The sequence below is a fragment of the Microcebus murinus genome, chromosome 6 (assembly GCF_040939455.1).
Source record: "Microcebus murinus isolate Inina chromosome 6, M.murinus_Inina_mat1.0, whole genome shotgun sequence".
In the NCBI taxonomy this organism is placed as follows: domain Eukaryota; kingdom Metazoa; phylum Chordata; class Mammalia; order Primates; family Cheirogaleidae; genus Microcebus; species Microcebus murinus.
In genome coordinates, this window is record NC_134109.1 from 31677580 (window position 1) to 31703289 (window position 25710).

The following is a 25710-nucleotide window of genomic DNA, read 5'->3' on the forward strand; positions in this document are numbered from 1 at the left end:
GGGCTTGAAAGGTTGCTGGCGAGCGTGATGAAGTCAGGGAATCTCAGGAGGTCCTAGCAGCCACGTGATCTCTCCGGAGCCCCCAGCGGGACTGCTGACCGCTGCCACCTCTCCTCCCCTGGGGAGAGTGAAGCTCAGCTTTGTGTGAGCCTCATGCCAACCCGCTTTCTTCATTTGCGCCGACCCTCTCTGCCCAGCACACAGCAAATGCAGCCCTGTGGGCCCCGCTCCGGGTGACACTCCGCTAATGCCAACTCTTCCCCCCGGGCTTTCTGCTCCCGGTGCAGACAGAACACAAGAACACCACCTGCCACAGAACTGCGGTAACATTCTGCTCGCCTCTCAGCTTTCCCGCCCGTCTGTGCTCCTCACTAGGCTTGCAGGGCCCTGCAAATGGAGACCGGGCTGCTGTCCCCAGGATGCCCTCCTGCTCACTCTTCATCTGGCTGGGCCCTTCTCACCCTCAGTGACCAGCCCAACCCACCCTGACGTCTGAGCTCCTCCCGCACTTGCTGACCAGGCCATGCACTTGGCATTTAGTGCCCACTGCCACACCCTGTGTGCTCAGCTTGTCCTGAGAGCCTGCTAGGCTCCTGGAGGGCGGGGCTGTCCCACTTAAGTCCCTTGGGCCAAGGTAGATGTCCCCTGTGTCTGTCCCCTGCCTGTTTCAGAGGAACTTCACAGGATAGCTAAGAGCACAGGCTTTGGCATCAGACAGACCTGCGGTTTTCCAGCTAGGGGGCCTCGGGCAAGCAAGCTCACCTCTCTGAGTCTCAGTTTCTTTTAATTTCTTTCTTTTTTTTTTTTTTTTTTTTTGAGACAGAGTCTCACTTTGTTGCCCAGGCTAGAGTGAGTGCCATGGCGTCAGCCTAGCTCACAGCAACCTCAAACTCCTGGGCTCAGGCAATCCTCCTGCCTCAGCCTCCCAAGTAGCTAGGACTACAGGCATGCACCACCATGCCCGGCTGATTTTTTCTATATATATTAGTTGGCCAATTAGTTTCTTTCTATTTATATAGTAGAGACGGGGTCTCGCTCTTGCTCAGGCTGGTTTCGAACTCCTGACCTCGAGCAATACGCCCGCCTCGACCTCCCAGAGTGCTAGGATAACAGGCATGAGCCACCGCGCCCGGCCGTGAGTCTCAGTTTCTTTACTTGTAGAATGGGGGTAACAGCACCTACTTTAGGCAGCTATTGTGAGGATCAGGTGAGGTTGTGCTCCTCACTCTGCCAATTTGCAGAGGACTCAGGACAGAGCTGACAGAAGCTTCCCCAAGGTCTGCATATGCAGGACTGCAGGGAGGGGTGAGGCAAGCAGCATGGGACTGCCTCCTGGGACCTCCCCCACCCCCTTCCCATCCCCCTCCATGGCTTCTGAAATACTGCTAAGGACTGAATTGTGCCCCACCTCCAAATTCCTGTGTTGAAGCCTGCACCAAATGCAACTGTTTTTAGAGATGAGGTCTTCAGGAGTTGATTATGGTTAAATAATCAACTTGTAAGGGAAAGATCTGTTTCTCTCTCCCCCACCACCTGAGGACATATTGAGAAGGTGGCCATCTGCGAATCAGGAAAAGTGTCCTTACCAGAACCTGACCATGCTGGCATCCTGATCTCAGAGTCCCGGCCTTCAGAACCTCAAAAACATACATTTCTGTGGTTTAAGTCACCCGGTCTCAGGGCAAAGTACTGTGCCAGGCCTGGAGGGTGGGTAGGCAGACAATCGTTGCACACACAGGTGGGGGAGAGCTGGGTTCTGGGGTCCAACAATCCCCATTCCTCAAGCTGCAGCCTCGGGCCAGCTCCCAGGCTCACCGAGCCTCTCTTTCTTCCTCCATAAAATGGGGGCATAGATGTCTGTCTTTTAGGGCTGCTGTGACGATTCCTTCATGGATTCAACAAATAATTGCTAAGCTCCCACTCTGCGCCAGGCTCTGCTCTGGGTTCTGGAGAGACAGTTGTGGACAAGAGAGACAAAAACTCCTCTGCATAGAGCTTACACAGCTTGCATGTAGCAGGCAGTGGGGAGGGTGGCAGAGAGTACATAAATGAGAGTGAGAGAGGGATGTCCGTGTCAGGTGCTGATCAATGCTATGGAGAAAAATAAATCAGGGGGGCGTGGTGGTAGTGACAGGTGAGAGTGAGGACAACATTAAAGAGGTGGTCGGGGAGAAGCTAATTCACAAGTGACCTTGGTGGAGAGGGAAGGTGTTCCAACAGAGAAGCCGCAGGTGCAAGGGCCCTGAGGTGGGAAACCTGCCCAGCTCTGGAGGGAACTGCAACCCTGCGGCAGCTGGGCCAGATTGCACAGGGCCCGGTGGCTGTGGCAATAACAACGGTCACGCCAACGTTTATTTAGCACTTACCACAAAGCATGCCTTATTCCAAGCAATTACCTCTGTTAATGCATTTAACACTCACAATGATCCTATGAGGCAGGTGCTCCCTGCATTTTATATGGACAGAAATGAAGCAGAGAGGTGGCACAACTTGCTGCAAGTCACATCGCTAGTTGGTAGAGGCTGGCTTTTCTCTGAGTAAGAGAGACAGCCACCGGAGGGCTCTGAGCAGGAGTGCAGGATCTGACTTGCACTGATTGCAAAAGGCTCATCCTGGCTGCGGTGTTAAGGACAGTGTTGAGGTGGAGGCAGGGTGCTCTGTTAGGGGTTATTGCCACATATTGTCAGGGGGCAAGAGAGAATCCGGTGGGTGGAGGTACTTGCCTGGCACACAGGAGGTGTTCCCAAAGGTCACACCCTCCTTTTCTTGGCCTCCAAAGGACAGCGTAGAGAGAGGCAGGGGAAGGAAGTTGGATGTCCGGGACAGCCTGTAGGCTGTAGGGATTGCGAAGGGCCCACAGGATCCTCATGCCACACCTGGCCCAGCTGCAGCTGTCCTGGCTAGGCTTGAGTGAAGGTGGGAGCGAAGGGAGGGGAGCTGGCGTGGACCTGGGGGAAGTGTGTGACTGTCTGACCGGCAGGGGTGAGTTCTACCCAACACCGGGCTCATCTGGCCAGCACTCTTCTAGGACCTCCAGGACAGCTTTACTTATACACCTGCCCTGGTGACAGCCCGGATGCCCCAGCTGATGATTCTTAGCTTCTTCTCCGCGGCTGGGGGACCAGCACCCTTCCTCCCATCCTTCCTTCAAAGTCCTCTCCCTGTGACTGCAAGCCAGGGGCCCCCTCCTTCTGGGCCCTGCAGAGTTGGGCTGGCTGTGCCCAAGGGCTGCAGATAGTCACCACTTCTGTAGCCATCCTCAAGCGTTGGCTCCTGTGCCACGGGCTCTACGTGGATCACAGTATTTGATCCACGGAACAATCCTGGAATGTTAGGTTTTCATTCTCATTTTACAGATAAAGAAACTGTGGCTTAGAGGCAAAATAATGTGAGCAAAGCCACACACTCAGCGCAGAGGTGGAGCTGGGACTGGAACCCACGGGCAATAGTTCCTACGCCTGCTCCCTACACCACAGTGCCTGAGGAGCTGCTCCCCAGCTCCTGGCCAGGAAACAGATGTGCCAGAGGCAGTGGGTTTCGGGGTTGGGGTAGCCAAGGGTTGGAGCTCTGCCCCATCAGCAGCGAGCCTGGGGCAAGTTACCTAATCTGTTTAGGCCTCAGGTGCCCCCGTGTAACTTGAGGTTAATAATACCTCTACCTCATAGGGTTGTCAGGATGCTGCCTTTGTCCACATAAAGACTTAGAACATCACGGTAAATATTCCATAGACCAATACTGTTATTATCACTGGGCTCCACATCTGCTGCAGCCTCCCCTGACCTCCTTTCCCATTCTCGCTCACCGGCTCCTCCTGGAGCCAGCTGGCCGGCTCCGGACACATGGCACACACCGGCGCCTGCCCCTCCCCTGTCTGCAGCCCACGCCTCCTTCCAGGCCCAACACCAGCCCTGGCGGAGATTTGTCTGTCGGCCCTAGCCCTCAGGGCCCTCCTTGGCACCCGACAGGCGTGGCGAAGCCCAGCAAGGGTGTGAGTAAGGGGCTCGAGCCAACCCCGGCTGCCTGCTCTCTCCAGGAACACGCACGAGGTGCCAAGGCACTCACTTTGCTGAGTGTTTCATTGACAGTATCTTATTTAAATTTCTCTCAATAACTCTAAAAGATGGAAGAGTTTGGTGTTTTCTCGTCCACTGGTGAGGAAACTGAGGCACAGAGGGATTGAGCAACTAGCAAGTGGCAAACCTGAAACTCAGCCGTCTCTGCTGACAAAGCCCGAGTTCTCCACTGCTGTGCTCTGTGGTGCCGGCTTCTCCTCATCATGTGTGCCCTGGAGCTTGCTGGGGCTTATCTCTGCAGACTGGCTGCAAGCCCCGGCTCAGCTGGGGTCAGAGGGCATCAGCCATTCCCCTGCAGCAGCTGGGTCCTATGCTGGCCCCTGGGGCTTGGTGACTCACTACCCTCAAGGTGCTCATTGAATGTGGGAGAAAGAGTGTAGAAACTGATAATTTAAAAAATAAACCAATGATTGCCACCGTGCCCTGCTGGGCACCATGCTAGTAACAGCTGTGTGTTAACGCATTCTCTGCTCACACGAGGTAGGGGAGGAAACTGGAGCAGAGAGAAGTTAAGTAATGTGCCCCAGATGGCACAGCAGAGAAACCAGGGAGCTGGAGCTGTTGTAAGGCACCAGTGTGTACCGGAACATGGTCCAGCAGCCGGGTACACCGCCACGCTAGAAAGTGCCATGAGGATCAACTGTGACAGTGTAAAGTGCCAGGATACACTGCTGGTACTTCGCCACGCCCGTGGGGTGCCAGGATACACTGCTGTATATTGTGGCGACGGGGTCCACCTCTGGTCGTGCAACAAGGACCACCCACACAGGACAGCAAATTAATCCATAAACAAAGAAGCAAGGGTTTAGAGCCCCTTGGGGATCAGCAGAAATTGCTGGTGCAGGTTTTAGACTTCCCCAGGCTGTGGGATCTAATCTTGGGCCCAACATGATAAGTTTAGATAAGGAAGAGTTCAGACCATGGAGGAATGAATGATTTAGGGGTCCAGCCAAGGGAATTTTCTGAGAGGAGGTGACAGCCAAGCAGGGTTTTGAGGAATGAATGGGAGTATTTTAGGAATTTGGGAGGAAGTGGAAGGGCAAGAAATGCATTCCAGAGAAACTGCATATGCGAAGAATAGTGTGTTCAAGTTTATCGAGATGGATCTGGTATTTTTGACAGATGACTGCAAAAGGGGTGAGTGGGTGGTTGTGTGGAGGAGGGGGGTAAGGAGGGAGTTAAGGTCAGAGAGAGAAGCAGGGATAAGAGTGAAGCACGGCGTGCAATCCTTGCCAAGAGGCTGGACTTCTGCCTGCAGATGAGGGGAGATGCCAGCGAGTTTCAAAAAGGGCACTTGTCAAATTGTGGTTTTAGACTTGGGGAAGGTGGCCTTGAGGGGTCCACAGCCAGGCAAAGGGGCAAATCAGAGTCGTTGGGAGGTACAAATCAGCAAGGCTTGCTGAATAATTAGACAAGGGCAGGACGAGCAGAGTCTGGGATGACACAGTGGCTAGGATTCTACCCTGGATGACAGCATGGACACAGGTGCCATCCACAAGAATTAGGAGACCCAGGAAGGGTTTTCTTAAGCTTTGTCCCTACTTTTTTCTCTCCCCACCCCTCCCACCCTGTGATCTGAATGCAACAAAGACTCAACTAGAGCTTGTTGGCTGACACCAGCCTCACAAAGGATCCCCCTAGAGCCAAGGAAAATGCTACTTAGACCCACACTGGGCAGGTCCTGTTAAAGAAAGGCCCATCCGTTCTCTGTCCACTCTGCTGAGCTCCTTAATGTTTGGAGATGCAGAGGAGTTTGGGAGTAGGAGCTGGGAAGGGCTTTGCATAACAGAATGGCTGCGTGGGGGCTGGAGCTGGGGAAGGACAGTCCATCAGAAGTGTCCTTTTCAGAAGTGGCAGCAGGAAGGTGGAAACGACATAGCCCCCATGTGCGTCCCCTTTAGTCCCTTTGAGTGGCCTGGCACGTCCTGGCCTGTGCTACCCATCTGGTCTGAGATGGTGGGACAGCAGGAACCCCGCCTGTGAAGTGCCTGAGTCATGACATGTTAGAGTTCATGGAGAGACCATCAAGTCCAAGGGAGTTTAGAGAAAATGTTAGCAGAATTCTTCAAACAATGTGGTAAAGACACACTTAGTAGATAAGACGGACGCCAGTGCAGAGGTGCAGGTTGAAGTGGGTGGAGGGCCTTGGAGCTCTGTCCCCTGTTCCCAGCACCCTGGGGTAGACTCAGGGCACCTCAACAATCATCCATGGAAGAAGTTGAAAAACCACAATTGACCCACCCCACCGCCATGTGCAGAAGAGGCACTGCTGGCCAGGGAGGTGACATGCTGTGGCCTGGGTCACGCAGCTGGTTGCTGGCAGGGCTGGAACTCAGAACTCCTGCCTGTAAGCCTAGATCCATTTGCCACCACATCCACAGTTGCTCTCAGAAGAAATTGCTGTATTATTTTTAAGTCCTGGACACAAGGAAGCTGAACTGCCTGCAAGCTTGAGGTCTGGCCCGCTCACGTGTGAGACTCATTTTCAAACAGGCCATCAACTACCACGAGGGCAGCTCCTTGAGGAGGGGAAAGATTGTTTGCACAATCCCGCTCATCAAGCTGTGGCAGAGCCGGGCTGGGCAGATTGTCATTTTATGGCCGTGTGATCCAGAAACTGTGCCCATCTCCTTAACCCAAGGACTCATTGTAACCTCAAGGCCACAACCTGAGACGGGGAAGAGGGTCCTGAGTACAAGGACCTGGGGACACCCAGATTAGGCTCCTTCCTCTGCCTCTGCTCTGGAGAACGACACCCTGGAACACAGAGGAGGCAGAGCCAGAGAGTGGGAAACAATGAAATCTTCAGATAAAGTAAATTGATCACTACTTTTTTCTGGAGGCAGAGACACTGTCCCTCAAGCCCTGCCCCTTTGTCAATGCTGAAGGAACGTCCCTGCTCTGTCACGTCCCCAACCTTCCCACTGTTCCAAGTTTGGAGAATAGAGGTTGATAATTTTTAACAGGGGGTCGCATAGGCACCCTCCACAGCAGAAATGCCACAGCTGTGCCCGTGGGACAACTCACACAGTCATTGTGGTGAATGCCGTGTGAGCCAGAAAATGAGAGCAAACCCCAGTGTCACGAGGGTGGGGGTGAGCTGGGGCGGTGGCGCTGACACGCTAAGGGTCTCCCCCAGCCCTACAGGAAAGGTCAGTACCAGTGTCGCCTCTGGGAAGTGGTGCTCAGAGCCAAAGACAAACCCTGGGCCCCAAATCCCCTGTGGGAAGAGACTCTCCCCAAATCTTTTTGGTATGGTGACCACCATCTGCGCAGATATCTTTCCACACCTGTGCAGGTTGTAGCCTGAGATTAGGGACGTGTGGCCACTATCTCTGTGGCTCCTCTGGCACCTGGTGGACACCAGGAATCTTAGCTCCCTGAGTTGAGCACTCACCAATATTCTGCAAGAGTAAACTGCTGCCAGGCCGGGCTCAGGCCCTGCCGCTGGCCACCTTGCACCCAGGGGAGAAGGGACAGGCAGGGTACCATGACCCCCTGTGGGTATGGATGTCCTTGTTTCAGGAGAGAATTGGCTGGGTCCACCAGAGGCTCTGGCCTTGGTAGGTGTTCAGAAGGGATTTGGGAGAGGGGCTAGAATGCTGATGAAAGTATTAACTCCAGAAAAGAGTCAGCCTGGCTGACCCGGGACCTAACATGATGCTGACCCTGGCCCAGGCCAAGATGCCCACTCCCTTCCTCCTTGTCTTGGAGCTGCCCAGGCCTTTGCTAGGTCTTTGCACCTGCGTCTCCACAGTTCACAGGCCAAGAAGAGGACGCAGTCACCAGCCTTACCTTCTAGACGCCTCTCCCAGATTCTCTTATCTCTGCTAATTAATGCTTTTGATTCCCTTTTGCTTTTGTTGCCCCTGGGAAAATAAGCTGAACATTTAGCTCAAGGGCATTTTCTCACCCCAGGAAGGCAGGGCTGCTGGGACAGCGAAGGAGCAGAAGAGGTTTTAGAGAACCCAGCCGGCCACAGCCAGTTCCATCCCGCCACTCGTTATTAATGCAGCACAGAGCCTCTCCAACCACCGCCCCCTTAGCTGTCCCAGCCAGGGCATCGATCGTCCTAATGGCAAGGCTCTGCAGTGGCAGGCCGGAGATGCTCTGTCCCCAAGCCTTCCTGTGGCTGCTAATTACCTGAGTCCAGAGACTCCACTTTACAAATGGGAAACTGGGGCCCAGGAGGTCCTGCTGGGGAGAAAGAGGGGGATGTGTGGAGCATTGTACCTCACGCTGCACCCAGACCCTCTGTGGCTGGCTCTGTCGCCCATCCAAGGCCAATTCCTGTGTGTGCTTGTTTGTGCATGCGTGTGTGTGTTCCCAGAACTGGGATCACGGACAGAGGTCTAGAGTGCGCAGGTGGACGTTAGTCCTTTCCTGAACCCCAGGGGAAGGGGAGTCTTGGCACAGTGGCAGCTCCAGAATTCCTTTAAAAGAAGGGAAATGGGTTACAATCTCCTTGGAAGGGGGCCAGAGGACTTAACTGGAAGCTGTATTCACAGACCATTCACACTGTTCTGACTTAGATTGTATTTGGGGATGTCTGTTGGGACTGTTGATGGATTCTTGGGGTGAGGGGTGCTCAAGCCCTCCAAGCTCTGCTCAGGAGGGGTGCTTTTAGCTGGGGGCCTTATACCCTTGACACTGGCCAGGAATCAACAGTGGGTGCAGGGACCAGGTTCCCAACATGCCTGTGCTGGTGAGGGGATGAGGGAACATACCCTGGGGGTCACAGGCAGCTAGCATTTACTGGGAATGCAATCAGGGGAAAATGTCAGGCAAGAGCAGTCTTGGTTGACAAGACCCAGAGGCAATACAGAAATGTTGGCTACCTGAAGCAACTGGGACAGAAGACAGATGGGGGCAGGAGGACACTCTGTGAATGGTACTTGAATCTCTACTCCGTTCCCACCCCCACTTGAGGGCCCTGGTGGAGACAAGGCTGCTCCTGGCCCTTGGAGGCTGCAGATTAGATAGGATGAACGGGGAAGTCCCCAAATACTCTCCATGCTGCTCCAAGCCTCCATTTAGAGGATCAGAGGTGAGCTTAACTTCGGAGGAGTTCAAGGAGGCCATATGCCATTAACTCTCGGAGAGAAAACTGTCAGAAGTAACAAAAGTACCTGAAACCGGTGATGGGAAATGTGAGATACTGTCTGCAGCTCCACTGGTTCTGCGGTCTTATAGAAATATTAAATTATTCATCACAATAGAACATCAGCATCAACCACTGCCACACCCACATCATCTGTGGTCTTGGAACATTTGAGGTCCCCTCTGCTCAGGGACAGACTCATAGTGTGGGATGGAGAAGGGCATCTGGACACCTCTAGTTCCCTGGAATGGTCACACTTTCAGGGAAGGGCTGGGACAGGGTCTGAGTTCTCTAGGCCACACCAGTAGCAAATCTCAGAACTGAAATTGACTCGACGGTGAAAACTGTTCAGAAGATGGCCCATGGCGCCCCAAACCAGCTTCCTGTACGTCCAAGGCTGTGAGCTTTCTCTTCTCCCAACACTTCCCAGGCCCATTCGTAAGTGGAAAGTGGGGAGTGACATCTGGGGACTGGGAGCTGGTGCTGAAGGACAGGCTGGGGCGGCGCTGGCTCCCCTCACCACCCCTTCCAAAGGATCAGTCCTTCTACAGGATCAATCTACCCCTTCTCCCACCCAGCTACATCCCTCCTTCCCAGATCCTCCGCCTGAAGCAACAAAAATGTGGGCAGGGAGGAATTATTTCAAGGAACAGTTGGAGTGGTTGCCAACATCTCTTCCCCAGGAGCGAGCACAGCCCCCCCCCCCCCCCCCCCCCCCCCCCCCGCCTTTCAGAAGGGCCACAGCCCAGCTTGCTTAGTGTGAGTGTAAGCGTTGGGGGTGGCGCAAGGGGACACTGGTGCCCACTTCTGAGCCAGCTCTTCGCGGTGGGGTGGGGAGTGTGAAGAGGATGGACTTGACAGCGGGGTCCCAGGAGGATATCTTTGGCTAGAGGTGGAGTTTCTCCCTTGGGGCAGAGTCTGGCCCAACCTGACCCCGTGGGCTCAAGCTCCGACCAAGACCACGATCTCTTATGCCCACACCCAACCTCCTCACTCAGGACTCAGGTTCACCCCACAGGGAATTCACTCACACCCGGGCCCGTGGTCCCACCCTAGCTCTCCCGGCCCAGGATAAGATCCATATCTTCCAGGGGACCCAGTGTAGAGTGAAACGGTGCAAGGCCAAGGTCATCCAGGAAGACAGAGGCAGGATGGTGACTGGAGGGAGTGAGAGGGGTCCTTAGGCCGGGGGTCCCTCCCCGACGGTCCCCTGGGGCCGGGGTCGGGAGGGAAGTGGGGGAGGCGCACTCACCGCCGGGACCACTTGGCCGAGGGCCTCCCGAAGGGCCGCTTCCACAGCACCCCGTAGAGCTGCACTTTGGTGCTGATGTCCAGCGCGTCCGCTTCAGTCTGCTCCAGGGAAGGCGAGGGTGACACAGAGTTGGACTTGGACGTGAACATCCTGCCTCAGCTGGGCTGCCCCCGGCCCGGAACACCCCCTTCCCCCCGGGGCCGGCAGGGACGCGGGGCCCCGGGCGAGCGCCGGCGGCGGGAGGCAGAGGGGAAGCGGCGTCCACGAGCGGCTCGGGAAGCCGTCGGGGCGCGTCCCAGCGAGCAGCGACGCGGAGCAGCCCCGGCTCGGAGCTGCTGCATGAAAACGCGCGGGGCACGGGGCGCGCAGCCGGCGGCTCGGGCTCGGGATTGCGGCTGGCCGGCGGGAACTCAGCCGGGAGGGAGGCTCAGCCTCGGGCCCGCAGCATCTCCCCCTCCCCCAAGCGACAGCCCTAATTCTGGTGGCCCCGATTGGCTGGGAGTGGCAGGTGAGCCGGCTGGAGGCTGGCCTCGAGCGCCAATCAGGGCGGGCGCCGGCTGGAAGGCCGGGCTCAGAGCGTCCGGAAGGTCCCGGCGGGATGCCCGGCCCTGGGTCTCGGCCGCTGCACCTCCCCAGTCCCAGCCCAGGCGCCCAGCACTCTCCCGAGTTCCCTCTGGCGTGCAGCGCCTACATGGAAGCGGGGGACACGCCTGCGATGTGATGGGCTTGGAGTCACTCCTGCCGATACCTCCTGGGTGGAGGGGAGGAAGGAGCGAGGGGGTGGGGTCAGACAACCTGGCTTGGAATTCCAACTCGGTCCTTATATCGCTCAGTAAACTGCGGTGAGCCTCGGTTTTTCTCACCCGTAAAGTGGAGACGCGTGCACTTCCTTGGGCAGGCTGGTGGCCAAGTAAGACTACGGGAAATGCGCAAAGTGCCTGCCCGCAGAGGAGGTTCCTTCCAAGTGGGTGGCCCCTCCCCGCCCCCTCTGGTGGGTTTCACTTTGCGCCGCCGCCGCCGCCTCGCCGGGATCGGATTTCTTTCCTGGAACTTGACTGTGTTGGCATTTGGCACTCACTGCCAATCTCGAACTATCAGTGTAGTTTATGTTCGTGATTTATCTGCGCGCCCGGTCCGTGCTCCCTGGGGCTGGGAGCCCCATCCACTTCCGCTCCTTTTTGGGTAGGCATCGGGTGACCGTCTCGTTTTCAGGCCAGGGCAGACGTCTGCCCAACCCTGGGGGACCGCCTCCCTCCCAGCGGCGGGTGGAAATGCTAGGTTGGCACAGCAGCTGGCACCACGCCAAATGCAAGGAATTGAGATTGCGCAGTAAAAGGCAGCTGGCTTGACCAGGCTGCAGTCATCACCCTTTTCCAGGCTAGGGGCTGCAGGCCATCTCTGGGCAGTCCTGATGCACCTGTGCCCTTCCGAAAACCACTGTTCTGCGTCTGGGTCTCTGATTCCTCAGATGTAAGATAAAGTCAGGTTGGAACAGAAGTTTGCAAATGGTTGGTCTGAGAGCCACATAGTTTACAGAAAGCTTTTATTGCCCCAAGTAAAAAATTGAGGTTTTCTTTTCTTTTCTTTTTTCTTTTTTTTCCACTCTGTTGGCCTGGGTAGAGTGCTGTGGCATCATCACAGCTCACAGCAACTTCAAACTCCTGGGCTCACCGAACTTGCCTCAGCCTTCTGAGTAGTTGAGACTACAAGCGACAGCCACCACACTCAGCTAATTTTTTCTATTTTTGGTAGTGACAGGGTCTCACTTTCACTCCAGCTAGTCAGAACTCCTGACCTCGAGTGATCCTCCTGCCTTGGCCTCCTGGAATGCTAGGATTACATGCGTGAGCCACCGCACCACCCCAACTTTTCTTAATATGCAGTAAAATGCACAGATCTGAAGTATTTATTTGATGAATGTATATACCATGTAACCATCACCCAAAGCAAGATACAGAACATTTCAATCACTCCTAGAAAGGTCCCTCATGCCCTTTTCTAGTCATTTTCTTCCCCCACAGCCCCTTCTATCATTCTTACCATTCCCACAGTGCTTTAACATTTTTTAATTCAATGCCTAAAGGGGCATTCTCCACAGACCATGTCATCATCTCCCCTGGTGTCTTCTTGCCTGGCTCCTCCCTGCAGGCATTCTGATTTGTGACCCTCGTTAGATGCTCCCCAAGGCCTTCCCCAGTGTCACATTTTATGAATCTGTTAAGAAGGGGCCTCAGGGCAGAGTGAGGCAGCTCATTACTGTAATCCAGCACTTTGGGAAGCTGAGGCAGGAGGATCTCAAACTCCTGGCCTCAATCAATCCTCCTGCCTCAGCTTCCCAAAGTGCTGGATTACAGTCATGAGCCACCTCACTCTGCCCTGAGGCCCCTTCTTAACAGATTCATAAAGAGGCCAGGAGTTTGAGACCAGCCTGGGCAACATAGCTAGACCCCATCTCTACAAAATCTTTTTGAAAAATTAGCCAAGTGTGATGGTACATGTTGGTAGTTCCAGTTACCCAGGAGGCTGAGACAGGAGATTTGCTTGAGCCCAGGAGTTTGAGGTTGCTATGAGCTAGGCTGACGCCATGACACTCCAGCCCAGGTGATAGAATGAGACACTGGTCTCTTAAAAGAAAAAAGGGGAGGAGGCCATGTGTAGTGGCTTATGTCTATAATCCTAGCATTCTGGGAGGCCGAGGCGAGAGGATAGCTTGAGCTCAGGAGTTGGAGACCAGCCTGGGCAAGAGCGAGACCCCCTCTATGAAAACTAGAAAAATTAGTTGGGCATGGTGGTACACACCTGTAGTCCCAGCTACTTGGGAGACTGAGACAGGAGGATCGCTTGAGCCCAGGAGTTTGAGGTTGCAATGAGCTATGATGCCACTGCCCAGTAGAGTCCACTCTAACTGAGACTCTACCCAGGGAGACAGAACAAGACTCTGTCTCAAGGAAAAAAAAAAAAAAGCAGGAACTTCTGGACGGCTTCCTTAATCACCACCTAGCACCTTAACTGACTCTGCAGTTCCCAAGCCCAGGCAACTTCCCATGTTGCTCCCTGTCCAGGAGTCCATCTGAATTCCTCGTCCTTCTCTCATGCCTCCTGTTCCTCTGCAGAACATCTCAGGCTGAGCTTTAACACAGACTCCAAGCCCCCGCTCCCTCAGGTGGGAGGAGACAGGACTGGGAAGATGATGAAAGCCAGGGCTAGTGTGCAAAGTGGACATTTCATTTTTTTTTTTTTGGCCTAGTTTTGATACATGTTCTTATTCCTGGAAATTTTCCCACTTTAGCAGTCTTACTTTTCTGAGACGGAAGCTAAACAACTTGCGTTAAGAGCCTGTGGTGTGGAGTTTACCAGTCATGGGCACTGGGACAGAACTTTGAGTTGTAGGTGACAAATGGGAGGAAAAAGCATGCACGGCCATGCACTTCTCCAGGGAACATGGTAGCAAAAGCATCTGACTTGCTCTGGGTGTCAGCTGTGCATTCCTGAGGCAGCTGCAGCAGCGGCGTTGGTGCTGGCCTAGTGGCAGTACGCAAACAGCAGCAGCAAGTGCTCTGTGACAGCTGCTGCTTTCTCATCAGATAGCTTCTGCAGCATGGTTTGGGTATGGTTCCTGGCAGCTCTGCCTCAGGCCTGGTTCTCTGGCCCTCCCAATATCCTTTTAGTAAATTCATTCATTTTCTGCTGAATCGGGTCAGTAGAAGCTTTGGCTGCTTGTGTTAAGGACTAGTACAAGCTTGTGAGCCATAGGCCAGAGAAAGGCAGGATACCTGGACTCATGGGAAAGAGGTCCAGTGAGCCCAGAAAATCCTGGGAAAGGCTTGGTTTCTCCAATGGAAGAAATTGAGCACAGTTTTCTTCAATGGCAAAAGAAACCAATCTTTGCCCATTTCCTCTGCATAGAGGACATCTGAAAAGACCCCAGCTAACAGTGGTTAAGGCGGACCACCCTGAGGCAAACAGCCAAAGTCTGATCAACCACTAGATACTTGAATGGGTTCTGTTTCCCTTCAACAAACCAGTACAGATCTTGCCAAGTCAGTCTTGGGAGAAGCTCTTTCTGCTTCCACTGTGTTCCCTGCCCCAGCTGGTGGGAGTGCTGAATTCCTAGCTAATAGTTTGGCAGAAGACAAAACAAGCTGGGTGCCAATCCAGTGCCCCAGACCAAGAGGGTCAGAGCTGCCCAATCTTATCAGGAACTAAGAGAGACTATCAGAGGTGGAACTCAGGGTCCCTAAGTGCCCTATACTGCTTAGATGCGGAGCCGATGTTCTAAATACATTATGTACAACTGACCCATTTCATTTTTTTTTAAACACTGAGCTTGGAAGCATTTCATTTAATTTTATAATAGACCCACAAGGTACATACTATTTTTAAGTTTTCCAGATAAGAAAAATAAAGTTCAAAAGAGTTGTCTACCTAAGGTCACACAGCTAGTAATTTCCTGGAACACGACAGGCCCTAAATATGTGTTGAACAAGGCAAAGTGGCAGGCTGAAGATACTTGGTTTGTCGTAAGCCCACCCCCTTCACATGGTAGCACACTATCATGTGGAGTAAAGTGCAGTCTAGGAAAATATTAGACTATTTTCAGTCTATCCTTTTTTTGAGAAATTTCTCTCAATTGCCAACTCAACTAAGGTTCAAAGTTCCTGTAGAACTGAAGAAGCAAGTCTACTTGCCCTATAAAACTCCAGCTTCTCAGCTGTGCTCAGGGATGGATTTCTAATAATGAATATACATTTTCATAATGTTGCTTTTATCCATATTCTGAAGGCTCAGGATAGTTGCCATTGTTCCAGGTAACAACTATTAGCATGGCCATTTTAAGTAACTGGCCCACAGTAAGGAAATGTGTGAATACTGATGGGACCCAGCTCTCTGGTCTCACACTTCAGCTAGAATGAGCCAGACAGGAGGGTCTTACATAACCCACTCAAACCAGGAATGGGCAGAAATGGCCTAACAGAAAATGGTGACAAAGCTCTCCCTGGAGTCACATCCTGCCTGGGCCACAAAACCTCCTGGCAACCTGTGACTCTTCCCATAGTGCCACCTCCTCAGCTCCCTGCACCCCATGCCCATCTCTGACCCCACTCTCAAATAGGCAGCCCATGCCTTTTCCACTTGTTTCCAGGCAAGTGCCAAGTGAAGGCCCCAGGATCACTTCTATTCTGGCTTCTCTGAGCTGTCCCGGCACCAGTGTCAGTCTGGCTGGGCCCAGCCCAAGTATCCCTAAAGGACCAGGAAGAAAGGAGGCAGAAAGATCTAGGTCCCAGGCCCTGACACAACATGAAATGTCTTCCATGGCACCTCTTTCCTCCCTGCAACCCCAATTCTATTATTCAGGCTCCTACCCTAGATTTTACAAGGGTAAGGCACCAATTTCAGAAGAAACTGCACCTCCTTTTGGTTCCTGTGAACCTTCGCCCATCCATCCATTCTAGCACATGTCCTTAGAGTTTTTCCGTGTGTTTGCTTCCTTTCCAGACGCTGTGCTCCTTGGGACAGAGTCAAGGGCATACAGTAGACGCTCAACAAATACTTACTGAATTGATCTGTCTTCACCTGGCCTCTGTTCAGGTGCTGTGGTTTCCTGTTTCAGATTGCCTACCCAATGGACACTGACCTTTCATGCCCCGAGCTTCCCCTCATCCATAAAATAGAATCTGTGGGTGGTAGAGAATGTATGTGAAAGCAATCTTTAGATGGCAGACTTGTCGCCTGCTTTTGGTGTTAAGACAGGTTTTAAGTTCAGCCTCTGCCATTAGCTGTGTGTCTAAGGACAATCACTGGACTCTCTGGTCCTCAGTGTTCTCTCAGCCCCACCTCTCCCTCCACTTTCAACTTGCTTCATGTTCAACTCTCTTGATTTTTTTTTAAAGAGATGTGGGTCTCACTAAGTTGCCCAGGCTGGCCTTGAACTCATGTTCAACCCTTTCACTAGGACTATGCAATTGTACTTTGCAATGACTCTCCTTACCTACAGCAGGATCCCCCAAAGAATCCAGGTTCCCCACAGTTACTCATATGATCTTTCTGAGGCCCAAAATTGATCCTGTGAGTCTCCTGTTTAAAGCCCTCTGCTAGATCCCATTCCCCTGACCTCAACCCCCAACTCCTAACCTTTGCTCCTAAGACCCTTCCCTTCAGTCTGGTTCCCACCTACTGTTGGTCTCCTTTCCTTTCCACTCTGCTCCAGCCACAAAGGTTTAGAGATCCTGAGAAGCCACCATGCTCTTTGCATCTTCTTGTCACTTGCTGTTCCCTCAGTCTAGAATTTTTTTTTTCTTGAGACAAGGGCTTGCTCCGTCACTCAGGCTAGAATGTAGTGGTATGATCATAGCTCACTGCAACCTCAAACTCCTGAGCTCAAGCAATTCTCCCACCTCAGCCTCCCAGACTGTTAGGATTACAGGCGTTAGCCACCAAGCCCGGCCTACTTTTCTTCTTATTCCCCAAATCCTGCTTCAAGATTCAGCCCAAAGGACTCTTCTTTTGTGATGCCGCACCAAATGCCTTTGTGAGGATTAAAACACCTATCTCTTCTTATTGAATTACAGTCCTACTTTGATTGCATTTCCTAAGGCCATGATGGCTCTTCGGCTCCATCATGCAGTGTTTGGTTGCCCTCACGGGAACCAAGAGGAAAGATGAGGTGGGGTACAGGGCACCACATCCGGTGCAGAGCCAGTGGGCTAAAGGACTGAGGGGGCGTGGGAGCCGAAGGAGAGCGTGTGCGTGCAGAGGACCGGCTGCCCTGTCTCTGGGTGTGCTGAGGAGCAGCATCCCAGCCAGCTCCCTCAGGAAGTCTCCACTGCCTGCCGGGAAGCACAGCCTGAAGCCTGCTGGCCGGCCCCCCCTCAAGATTTATCTCCACTTGAACTCCCTTGCACTAGACTATACTGGTTCTGCTCTCATCAGCAGGATCAGCCTTCTACTAGGCTTCTGCCCTCTGGCTGCCCAGGAATCGCTCAGACTCAACTTAGAAGTGTTTCTGGGGTGGCCCAGGGAGGACCTGCAGCCCTGTGTCAACTGAAGAATGACAAGGTTCATAAACTTGGAAAGGAGAGCTCTCTCTCTCATGAAGGGTGCAGTCTGCAGGCTGGCCATCTTGCAGGCTGGGAAGCAACAGCCTCAGATGGAAGCCCAGAGCATGTACTTTGAGGGAGAGGCAATAGCAACAGGAATTTTTACAGAGCAGGGTGGTTGCATATACATATTTAACAAGCTATAGGAGAAATATGCTCATGTCATATCCCTTCATGGGATCTATGTCCAGAAAATGGTGGCCTTGGCATGATCCAAGGGTGGAGTTTTCAGCCCTCTGTTGTCAAAAGGTGAAGCGGAGGACAGGAAAACTGTGTGGCCTCAGTAGACTGGTTGGAAGCACTCCATGGTCAGTGTTCTCTCACCAGGAAAGAATGCTGGTCTTGTCTTATCGAACCCCAAGAAGGAGCGATCACAAGATTGGTCTCTGTTTACCCCTTAAGGTAGAAAGCCTGGTGGCTGTTAGAGAGGAAGGGGGGTGCGTCTGACCTCCCATCCCAGCTCGTCATGGCTGGGAACTCACTTTTAAGGTTTCTCTGGGGTCCCACTGGCCAACATGGGGCCCATCCAGTCTGTGGGTGGTTTAGGATTTTATTTCAGATCACGCCTGCAGCTACTTCACAGCATTAACAGGGAGTCGGGTGATGTGTGGGTTAAAACGTATACATTAATTTGTCTTCCAAGCGTACTATTTTATTTGTGGTGGGTATGGAGGCTTTGGTGAGAGAGTACTTGAAGTACCCGAAAGATGGTTATCAAGTTCTGCCTGCAAGAGAGTCCCAGGTACAGGCAAACAGTCCAGTTCCTTCTAGCTTCCTCGAACACCCCAGCCTCCCTCTGCATACCCTTCTCCACTGGACTCCCTCCTCTCATGGCTCCTGAATCTGAAGTCAACCAAAGAGGCACACATACTTCCACTCACATTCCTACCTCAAAATTATAAAACTGGGCAATGGCTTACATTGCAACAGATACCAGTAGCTGAGCCAGCAATGGGATCCAGGTTTTCAGATCCCTAAATCAGTTATGCAGTGCCTTACTTAGCACTGAGTCAGTAACACAGTTAATTTCCCACCTGCACACTCAGTCGCATGCCCTTTCTGATTGCCAGCTCCATTGCTACCTCCCAAGCTGCCCTCACTGCGCGTCTGTGGCAAAAGTGAAGCTACAAAGAGGGTCAGCTGCTGGTCCTGCCCCAAATAATGGGTTGCATGCAGCTGGTGGACGTGGGTAATAAATTAGGAAAAACAGCCTCCTCAGAGCAGACCAATACATTTAACAACAAATATTTACTGAGAACCCACCTGCCTGGAGCCTATATTCTAGTGGGGAAGAGGAACATAGTGAAGACATACACAGCCGTGTGTTGCTTAACAGTGATATGCTCTGAGAAATGGGTCGCTAGGCCATTTCCTCCTTGTGTGAACATTTCAGGGCAGCAGAGTGAAAGGGCACAATGCTGACTTCCTAAGATTTCAAAGTCCACTGCTCAAGGCAGAGGAGAGATGTAGCACTTCACCTGAAGGCTTCTGTACAGATGGAAGGAATCATAAACACCACGTCCTCTTTGCTTGTTTTCTTCTTCATGAGAGGTTTTCAGGAAGTGTAACATTCTGGGCACAATTTCTGTAACCAGCTGTAGCACATGTGATAACACAAAGAACTAGCACAAAGTGGACCCAGTAATAATTAATGAATCTAATGACTACACATAAAAATTATACGCTTCAATGATACACTGCTATATATAGTTAAAAATGAGCTCCAGCACTAAAGTTCTCAGAAGGAGAAAACATTTATCAAATTCACAAGTTGCATTTCTATGTAATCTCTACTTCCAGGGTCAGTTGTTCATAGCATCTACATATTCACATAATGACTCTGCCCTCTGAAATAAATCCAGTGTGATTGAGATCTGTTGCCTACTTCTCTTTTCTGAGAGAACTACCTTCACAAATATTTGTTACCAAGAACAGCATGGCAAAAAAATTATCCATGACTTCGTGTCTTTTGAGGTAGATGGTCTATGAGTCCTCAATTTCCCCTCTTTCCTTTCTCTTTCCCTTCCCTTAAGGATGTGCCTACCGTAGGTTCATCTGTATACTGCCCTTCATAGCTTTTCATTCCCTTTTTTGATGTTCAACTGTGGGTCAAGTCTGGTTGACAGACAGAAAAACTGCCAACAGAAAAAAGTAATGAGCCACTCACACAAGGTATGCACTAATAAAAATTTAATATCATAAAACAAATCAGAAAACAGCATTTTTTTTTAAACCATTCACAATTAAAGAGGAAAGAGACAAAATTATAAGGCAGCCATCCATGGAATGATTTTGTGTTTACAAAGGGTCCAGGAAAATGGACATTTAAAACCACTGTTCCAGCAACTGAACCAGGGGAACTGCAGCATTATCCCACGAGACTTCCAATTTGCTGGAAGATGCCACCAGAAAAAAGACCAAAGCCAATCTCCTTGTGTTTAGCAATTGTGTCAAGCTGAGCATATCCAGGTAATTCCTAATGGTTGTCTAGTTCTTTCCCACAAGTCACAAATTTCTTTCAGGTCTCTTGAGGTGAATCTAGACGTCTTAGATACAAAGAGGCTACATCATTGGTTTTAATTTCACAGCATCTCCAACAGTGTTCTATAGATGATGTGGACCATTCTGTATTGAGCACATATTTTCTAATGCAAGGAAGGTTCATTCCCCAGCAGAACAACTACAGAGGGTTTTCACCTAGCACTTCAGCAGGTTTGGATGAATCTGGTCATTATTCTCAATCTCCCAAGGTGCTCAGGGGCCCAAAAGGCAGAAGCATTCTTTGGGGGTTTGTGCTGTTGACATACTGTTCCCGTGTTCAGTACCTAGCTACCATGTGTTTCAGGGGCTTAATAAACTCCAATGCTGGTGTGTCCTCCTAGTTCTAATTCTTGAAAAAGAGAAAAACCAGGCAGTGACACTTAGAAGTAGGCTGGTAAAAAAAACCCCACCATCGCATTTTCTCCTTTCTACATTGAAAGGACAACTCGAAACAGCCACACCCTTTCTTTTTCCTAATGACTCAAAATACCAAAACAGGGCTGACTGGGCTGTTTTGAATTGGGAAACTAAAAGATGAAAGGAGGGGGAAACAGAACACATAGCCTCTATAGGTAGTAACGTTTCCAACTCTCTATGTTCCAGTGCAGAACCTTTGCCTAAAAACAAGAAATTTGGCAACAGCATGCACAGGAAAACCGAATGAAACCTGGAACATCCCTGTTTTGATGAAATGAGAACTGATAAGCAATTGGCTGGAGAATAAGTGAAAGGAAATGGATCAGTAGTGTTTTTCAACTTAATCTGCCATTTAAGAGAGCACTTGGTATCTGAAGAAAGTCTACCCCTACATCAAGGAAAGGAGTCAAATTGAAATTAAGATTAACTTTGGTTATGTGGAAGGAAAGACCATGCTTTTCATCATCAATTGCATCTCTTTGGTAGCCAATAATTCCATATGTTATCATGGCAGCAACTTAAGTATTGCCAAAGTTTTCAAATGTGTTAGAGCATTAAGGCATCCACATCTAAAGAGGCAGTTTTAAACAAGAGGAAAATGAAATGAAATGTGCCAAAAAGTGAACATGAATATGGCCTCTCCTGGGACAATGCCCACCATGTGAGCAAGCTCTTCCTCCAGTGAAGGAGGCCTCTGCCACGCTGCTTGGTTACCTGCTGCCTGAAGATGCATTTGAGCCCTATGAGATTAGTATGGCTATTTTTGCCTGCTGACCAGGAGGGAAATGAGTAGTTCCTGAGGCAGCAGCTTTAAAATATAGGAAAGCCCATAGCTTCTGAGAGCTGATAGAGCCTTGAAAGGTTTGCCTGTTAATAGTGAGGTTCAGAGGGGAAGGCAAATTTGGAAGTTGGAATGGTTCAATCCTTGCCAGCAGAGTTCAAGGCCCTATCCAGCAAGATATTTTAGCCAAACTTTTAAGCATGATGGCAAGGCACTGCTGAAAGAGGCTTTGGCCAGCAGAACAAATTTCTGACCACTGCGTACAACAATATGATAGAAAGCACTACTAACCAAACCAGACAATCTGCTATCTATTTGATGTCAGTTTCCAGAGTGAATTTAGGCAACCATATAATTTTGAAGGACCACATGAAACTCCCAAGTCTCAAGTCTCTCATAAGTCAGCTGTTATAATCAGGAAAGTCACTTAAACTTTCCATATTGTATGTTTTCTTGGTTTTAAATCGTATGCAATGGTTGCCACCGACTATACAAAACCACAACCTATTTATGCTACTTTCTACACTGCAGCCAGCAGAGGGCTCATTAAGTTCTATATCCACAGCTGCTGACCCAGTGACAAATTTAAGAAGAAATAAAGAAATCATAGTCATGCTGGGCTATGCAGCATATAAAATGTTTTTACAAACTACTAAATCCACTGCCCTGAAGAAACTAGTCTTAGTTCCCCCTTAATGTAATGTGTTTTGAAATGGTACAGAAAATCAAAATAAATTAATAATACAATATTATACACTTATCTAACAAAACAGGGTCTACATAGATTTTGGCAAATAAGGAACAATTACCCTCATTTGTTAAACACTTTTGCTATTTCATTTGTTTAACTTACCAGAATTTTAGTGATTGTGTCAATTCACACATGAGGAGGTGACATTTTAAGGGCCTGACAAAGCTGCGTTTGACACAAAGTTAATTTCTTTGAAGGGGATAAAGAATAAAGACATCATTATCTTCATCATCACAGTTCAAGTGGTTGTCCTGATGAGAATTCATCTCACACAAATATTAATACCAGCAATAAGCAGCAAATTGTAGGAAAGAGGGGCTGGAGGGAAAAGTTAGGAGAAAAGCATGGAAAAGATGAAGAGACAAGCAACATGATTTCAATAAGCTTTAAATCAATAGGCAAATGCTTCCCACTTATGATCCATCTTGACTTTCTTCACTGCTATAGGTGGTTATGTGAGCAGATACAACACTCTCTAAACTGACCAAGTATTTAGCCAGAGGCTGATCTGCTAAGAGAAATGCTTAAAAAAAAAAAATACAACACAAATTCTGGTAGTAAGGTTACTACAAAGATGTCAATAACTATCCAAATTCACTTAAAATCTAACATCCCTTAATTTCCAAAGATACTTTTTGTGATCTGTTCTTAAAGGAAAGCCTAGGCTTGAACCTATTAGAACGGGCTCCTCTATAAGAATGTGCTGGAGGCAGGTATTCCACAAAGGAGAACTTGAAAAGAAATGCTACAAAATACTAGTCACCTCTTTAGAAGCTAGTTCCACCTCTGTTGCTCCATTTGATGGAACTACATTCTGTATACAGACAGGCATGTGCAAAAGGAGCTGTTTAAGTCTCTCTAGACATCCCTTTTCGATGGCTCTCTCTTTCCAGTATAAGGTTAGTTTTCAATGTGTCTTGCCATCATTCTCCCAACTCTAATCCCAAATTAACTGCAATCACCTTTAGCATCTAAGAGAGTGGGTGCTATGACCTTCTATCAAGGCATGTGGCACAGATGCTAAAGCACCAGTCTTACATGGTGAGAACCATGTTAAAAATCAATGGATAAAGTAGCAGAGCCTCTAAAATGAGAAGAGATTTAGCTTAATTACAGAACACTGTATTTCCATAATTACTATTTCATTGTGAGTATGAAGTTCTCCACTTTTCTTTAAAACCGAATTCCATCTTCCCTGAGAATAGGGTTAAGAGAAGCATCAAAACTCAAAATGCCAAGGGCCCTTTAAAAGACAACACAACGGAATGTCTATAGCTAATCGCAATGTGTTGTGCCTATTCTAAAAGCTTTTCCATTGCTCCAGGTTTTTATCTCACCCCCCTCCGGAATCTAGAAATACAGGTGGAGATGGGCAAGGTGAGACAAGAGACTGAGAAGTGAGGAGCTGTCATGTGCCGGCTGTCCTCACTGGATGGCAAACCGCCGCGGACTGAGGCTGGAACCTGAACATTTAATGCTGGTGTCCTACTGACAGGATGAGTGGGATGAGGCAACCCAGAACCAGAGCTGCCACCTCCAGGCGGCTGAGGCCTCTCCCTCCACTTGTGTCAGGCTTGTGGCTGTGCCCCATTCCGCCCACCTCGGGGAGGACATGTACTGTGGCAACATAAAGAAATGTCCCGGCAGAGAAGAGCATGGCCACTCCAGTGGCATTAACCTCTGAGAGAGCTTCTTTACTGCTCTGTGAATTAAAAGAGAGAAGGGAAAAATTAAGTCAAAGTAAAATTCAGGGTCAGGAAGACGTCCCAGTGAAAAGACGCTCACTATTTCACAACTGGTGCCGTCTGGGACACTGGAGACATCTTGAGATCAGAGCAATTTTAAGTTACTTAGAGGAAGCTTCCAAATAAGTATTTAAGAATATCAGTGATGTACACAATTTCTTTTTTTTTTTAAAAGTATTATAAACTGAAAATTTATAATCATATATATTTATAAGGCACAAAGTGATGTTATTATGACTCACTAATACAATGTAGAATTAAATCAAGCTAATTAACATATCACCTCAAATACTTATTTTTCTGTGGTGGGAACATTTGAAATTTACTCTCTTAACAATTTTGAAATGTACAAGCACTATTATTAACTATATTCACCACAAGGTCTCACTATGTTGCCCAGACTGGTCTTAAATTACTGGCCTCGAGCGATCCTCCTGCTTTAGCCTCCCGAGCAGTTGGGACTACAAGCACACGCCACTGCACCTGGCTCATAAGTCCTTTTTAAAATGAACTCCAAGTGCTTGTTGAGCAGGTTTGGCCTGTATTATTTTTGAGATGGAATCAACAACATATTCATGGAGATATTCAAGTTCAGACATTAATTCATTTGATCTACAAACATTTAACAGGCATCACCTATGCACCAGGCTCTACGTGCTCTTGATATAGTGGTAATCAAGATGCAGTCGCTGTCCTCACAGAGCTTAGAAGTATCTCACAAGCTAATCTTCTTTTTTTTTTTTTTTTTTTTTTTTGAGACAGAGTCTCGCTTTGCCCAGGCTAGAGTGAGTGCCGTGGCGTTAGCCTAGCTCACAGCAACCTCAAACTCCTGGGCTCAAGGGATCCTCCTGCCTCAGCCTCCCAAGTAGCTGGGACTACAGGCATTCACCACCATGCCCGGCTAATTTTTTGTATGTATTAGTTGGCCAATTAATTTCTTTCTATTTATAGTAGAGACAGGGTCTCGCTCTTGCTCAGGCTGGTTTCGAACTCCTGACCTCGAGCAATCTGCCCGCCTCGGCCTCCCAGAGAGCTAGGATTACAGGCGTGAGCCACCGCGCCCGGCCACAAGCTAATCTTTATAAAACTAATTTCAACCCTTTCTACTAAAAAAGTGGATCTATGGACTAAGATAATAAATTAAAATTTTAAGAAAAGAACATGACATAGATGCAGCAAGTAACTCCATGCCTCCAGAATTATCAATACCTTCTGCCAAAAGTTCTAAAACCTTTTATTGATTAATGAAGTGATAAGAAACTACATATTGTTTACTGAAAGAAGATAAGGCTCTTCAAGTGAATGGAAAGGAGTTTTATAACACATTGTTAGCTAAGAGATTGCAAATTCTTGATTAATAGGAACTTAACCTTAAACCATCTCATTTTTCATATATTCCTATTAATATAGATTTTACTATATCAAATACTAATTCAATGGGCACTCAGAAGAATCAATGACCTTTAAAGAGGACATGGGGAAAAGCAGTTCCCATGAATTAGCTCTGAATCAGTGTGGTGCTAAGATTTCCCTCCAGTTGCTTGCCAGTTGATGTTTAGGTAAAATGGGGGAGAGTCGGTGCCAAAAGCTGCAGCACCGACAGACAGAACTGTAAGGCATGGAAAGGTCCAGCTCGGAAATGGAAGAGTGCCCAGACTCTGAGCTAACAAATGACATGTGTCACTTTAGGCCTAAAGCTACATTCAGTACAATGATAAGGAACTGGATATTTAATATTTGGTGATATGAGAGCTGGTAGTAGAAGAATCCCAGTCTTAGCAAATATAGCAATCTCTGCTCAGCCCCCATTAAATAAAAGCTGCCACATGGCTTGTCACTCATGTTTTATTAAATATGGATGGGTATGACTTGCTGCATATCTGTCAAATAAAATTATCATGCCTGGTTAAGTTTAAGTTATTTTAAACATTGAAGGGCTAGCAGATATTTGT

The 25710-nt window shown here is 49.5% G+C and overlaps 2 protein-coding genes across 2 annotated transcripts in view; both read right to left on the minus strand.

The window, feature by feature from the left end:
- Positions 1 to 10643, minus strand: part of PLEKHD1 (pleckstrin homology and coiled-coil domain containing D1) — a 35591-nt gene extending 24948 nt beyond the window's left edge. Inside the window, exon 1 of the mRNA XM_012781165.3 lies at positions 10427 to 10643. Coding sequence (XP_012636619.1) covers positions 10427 to 10575 — 149 coding nt within the window. The 5' untranslated portion in view covers positions 10576 to 10643. The remainder of the gene's footprint in view (positions 1 to 10426) is intronic.
- A 9055-nt stretch (positions 10644 to 19698) lies between these two features.
- Positions 19699 to 25710, minus strand: part of SLC39A9 (solute carrier family 39 member 9) — a 56356-nt gene continuing 50344 nt past the window's right edge. Inside the window, exon 7 of the mRNA XM_076003914.1 lies at positions 19699 to 23715. Coding sequence (XP_075860029.1) covers positions 23485 to 23715 — 231 coding nt within the window. The 3' untranslated portion in view covers positions 19699 to 23484. The remainder of the gene's footprint in view (positions 23716 to 25710) is intronic.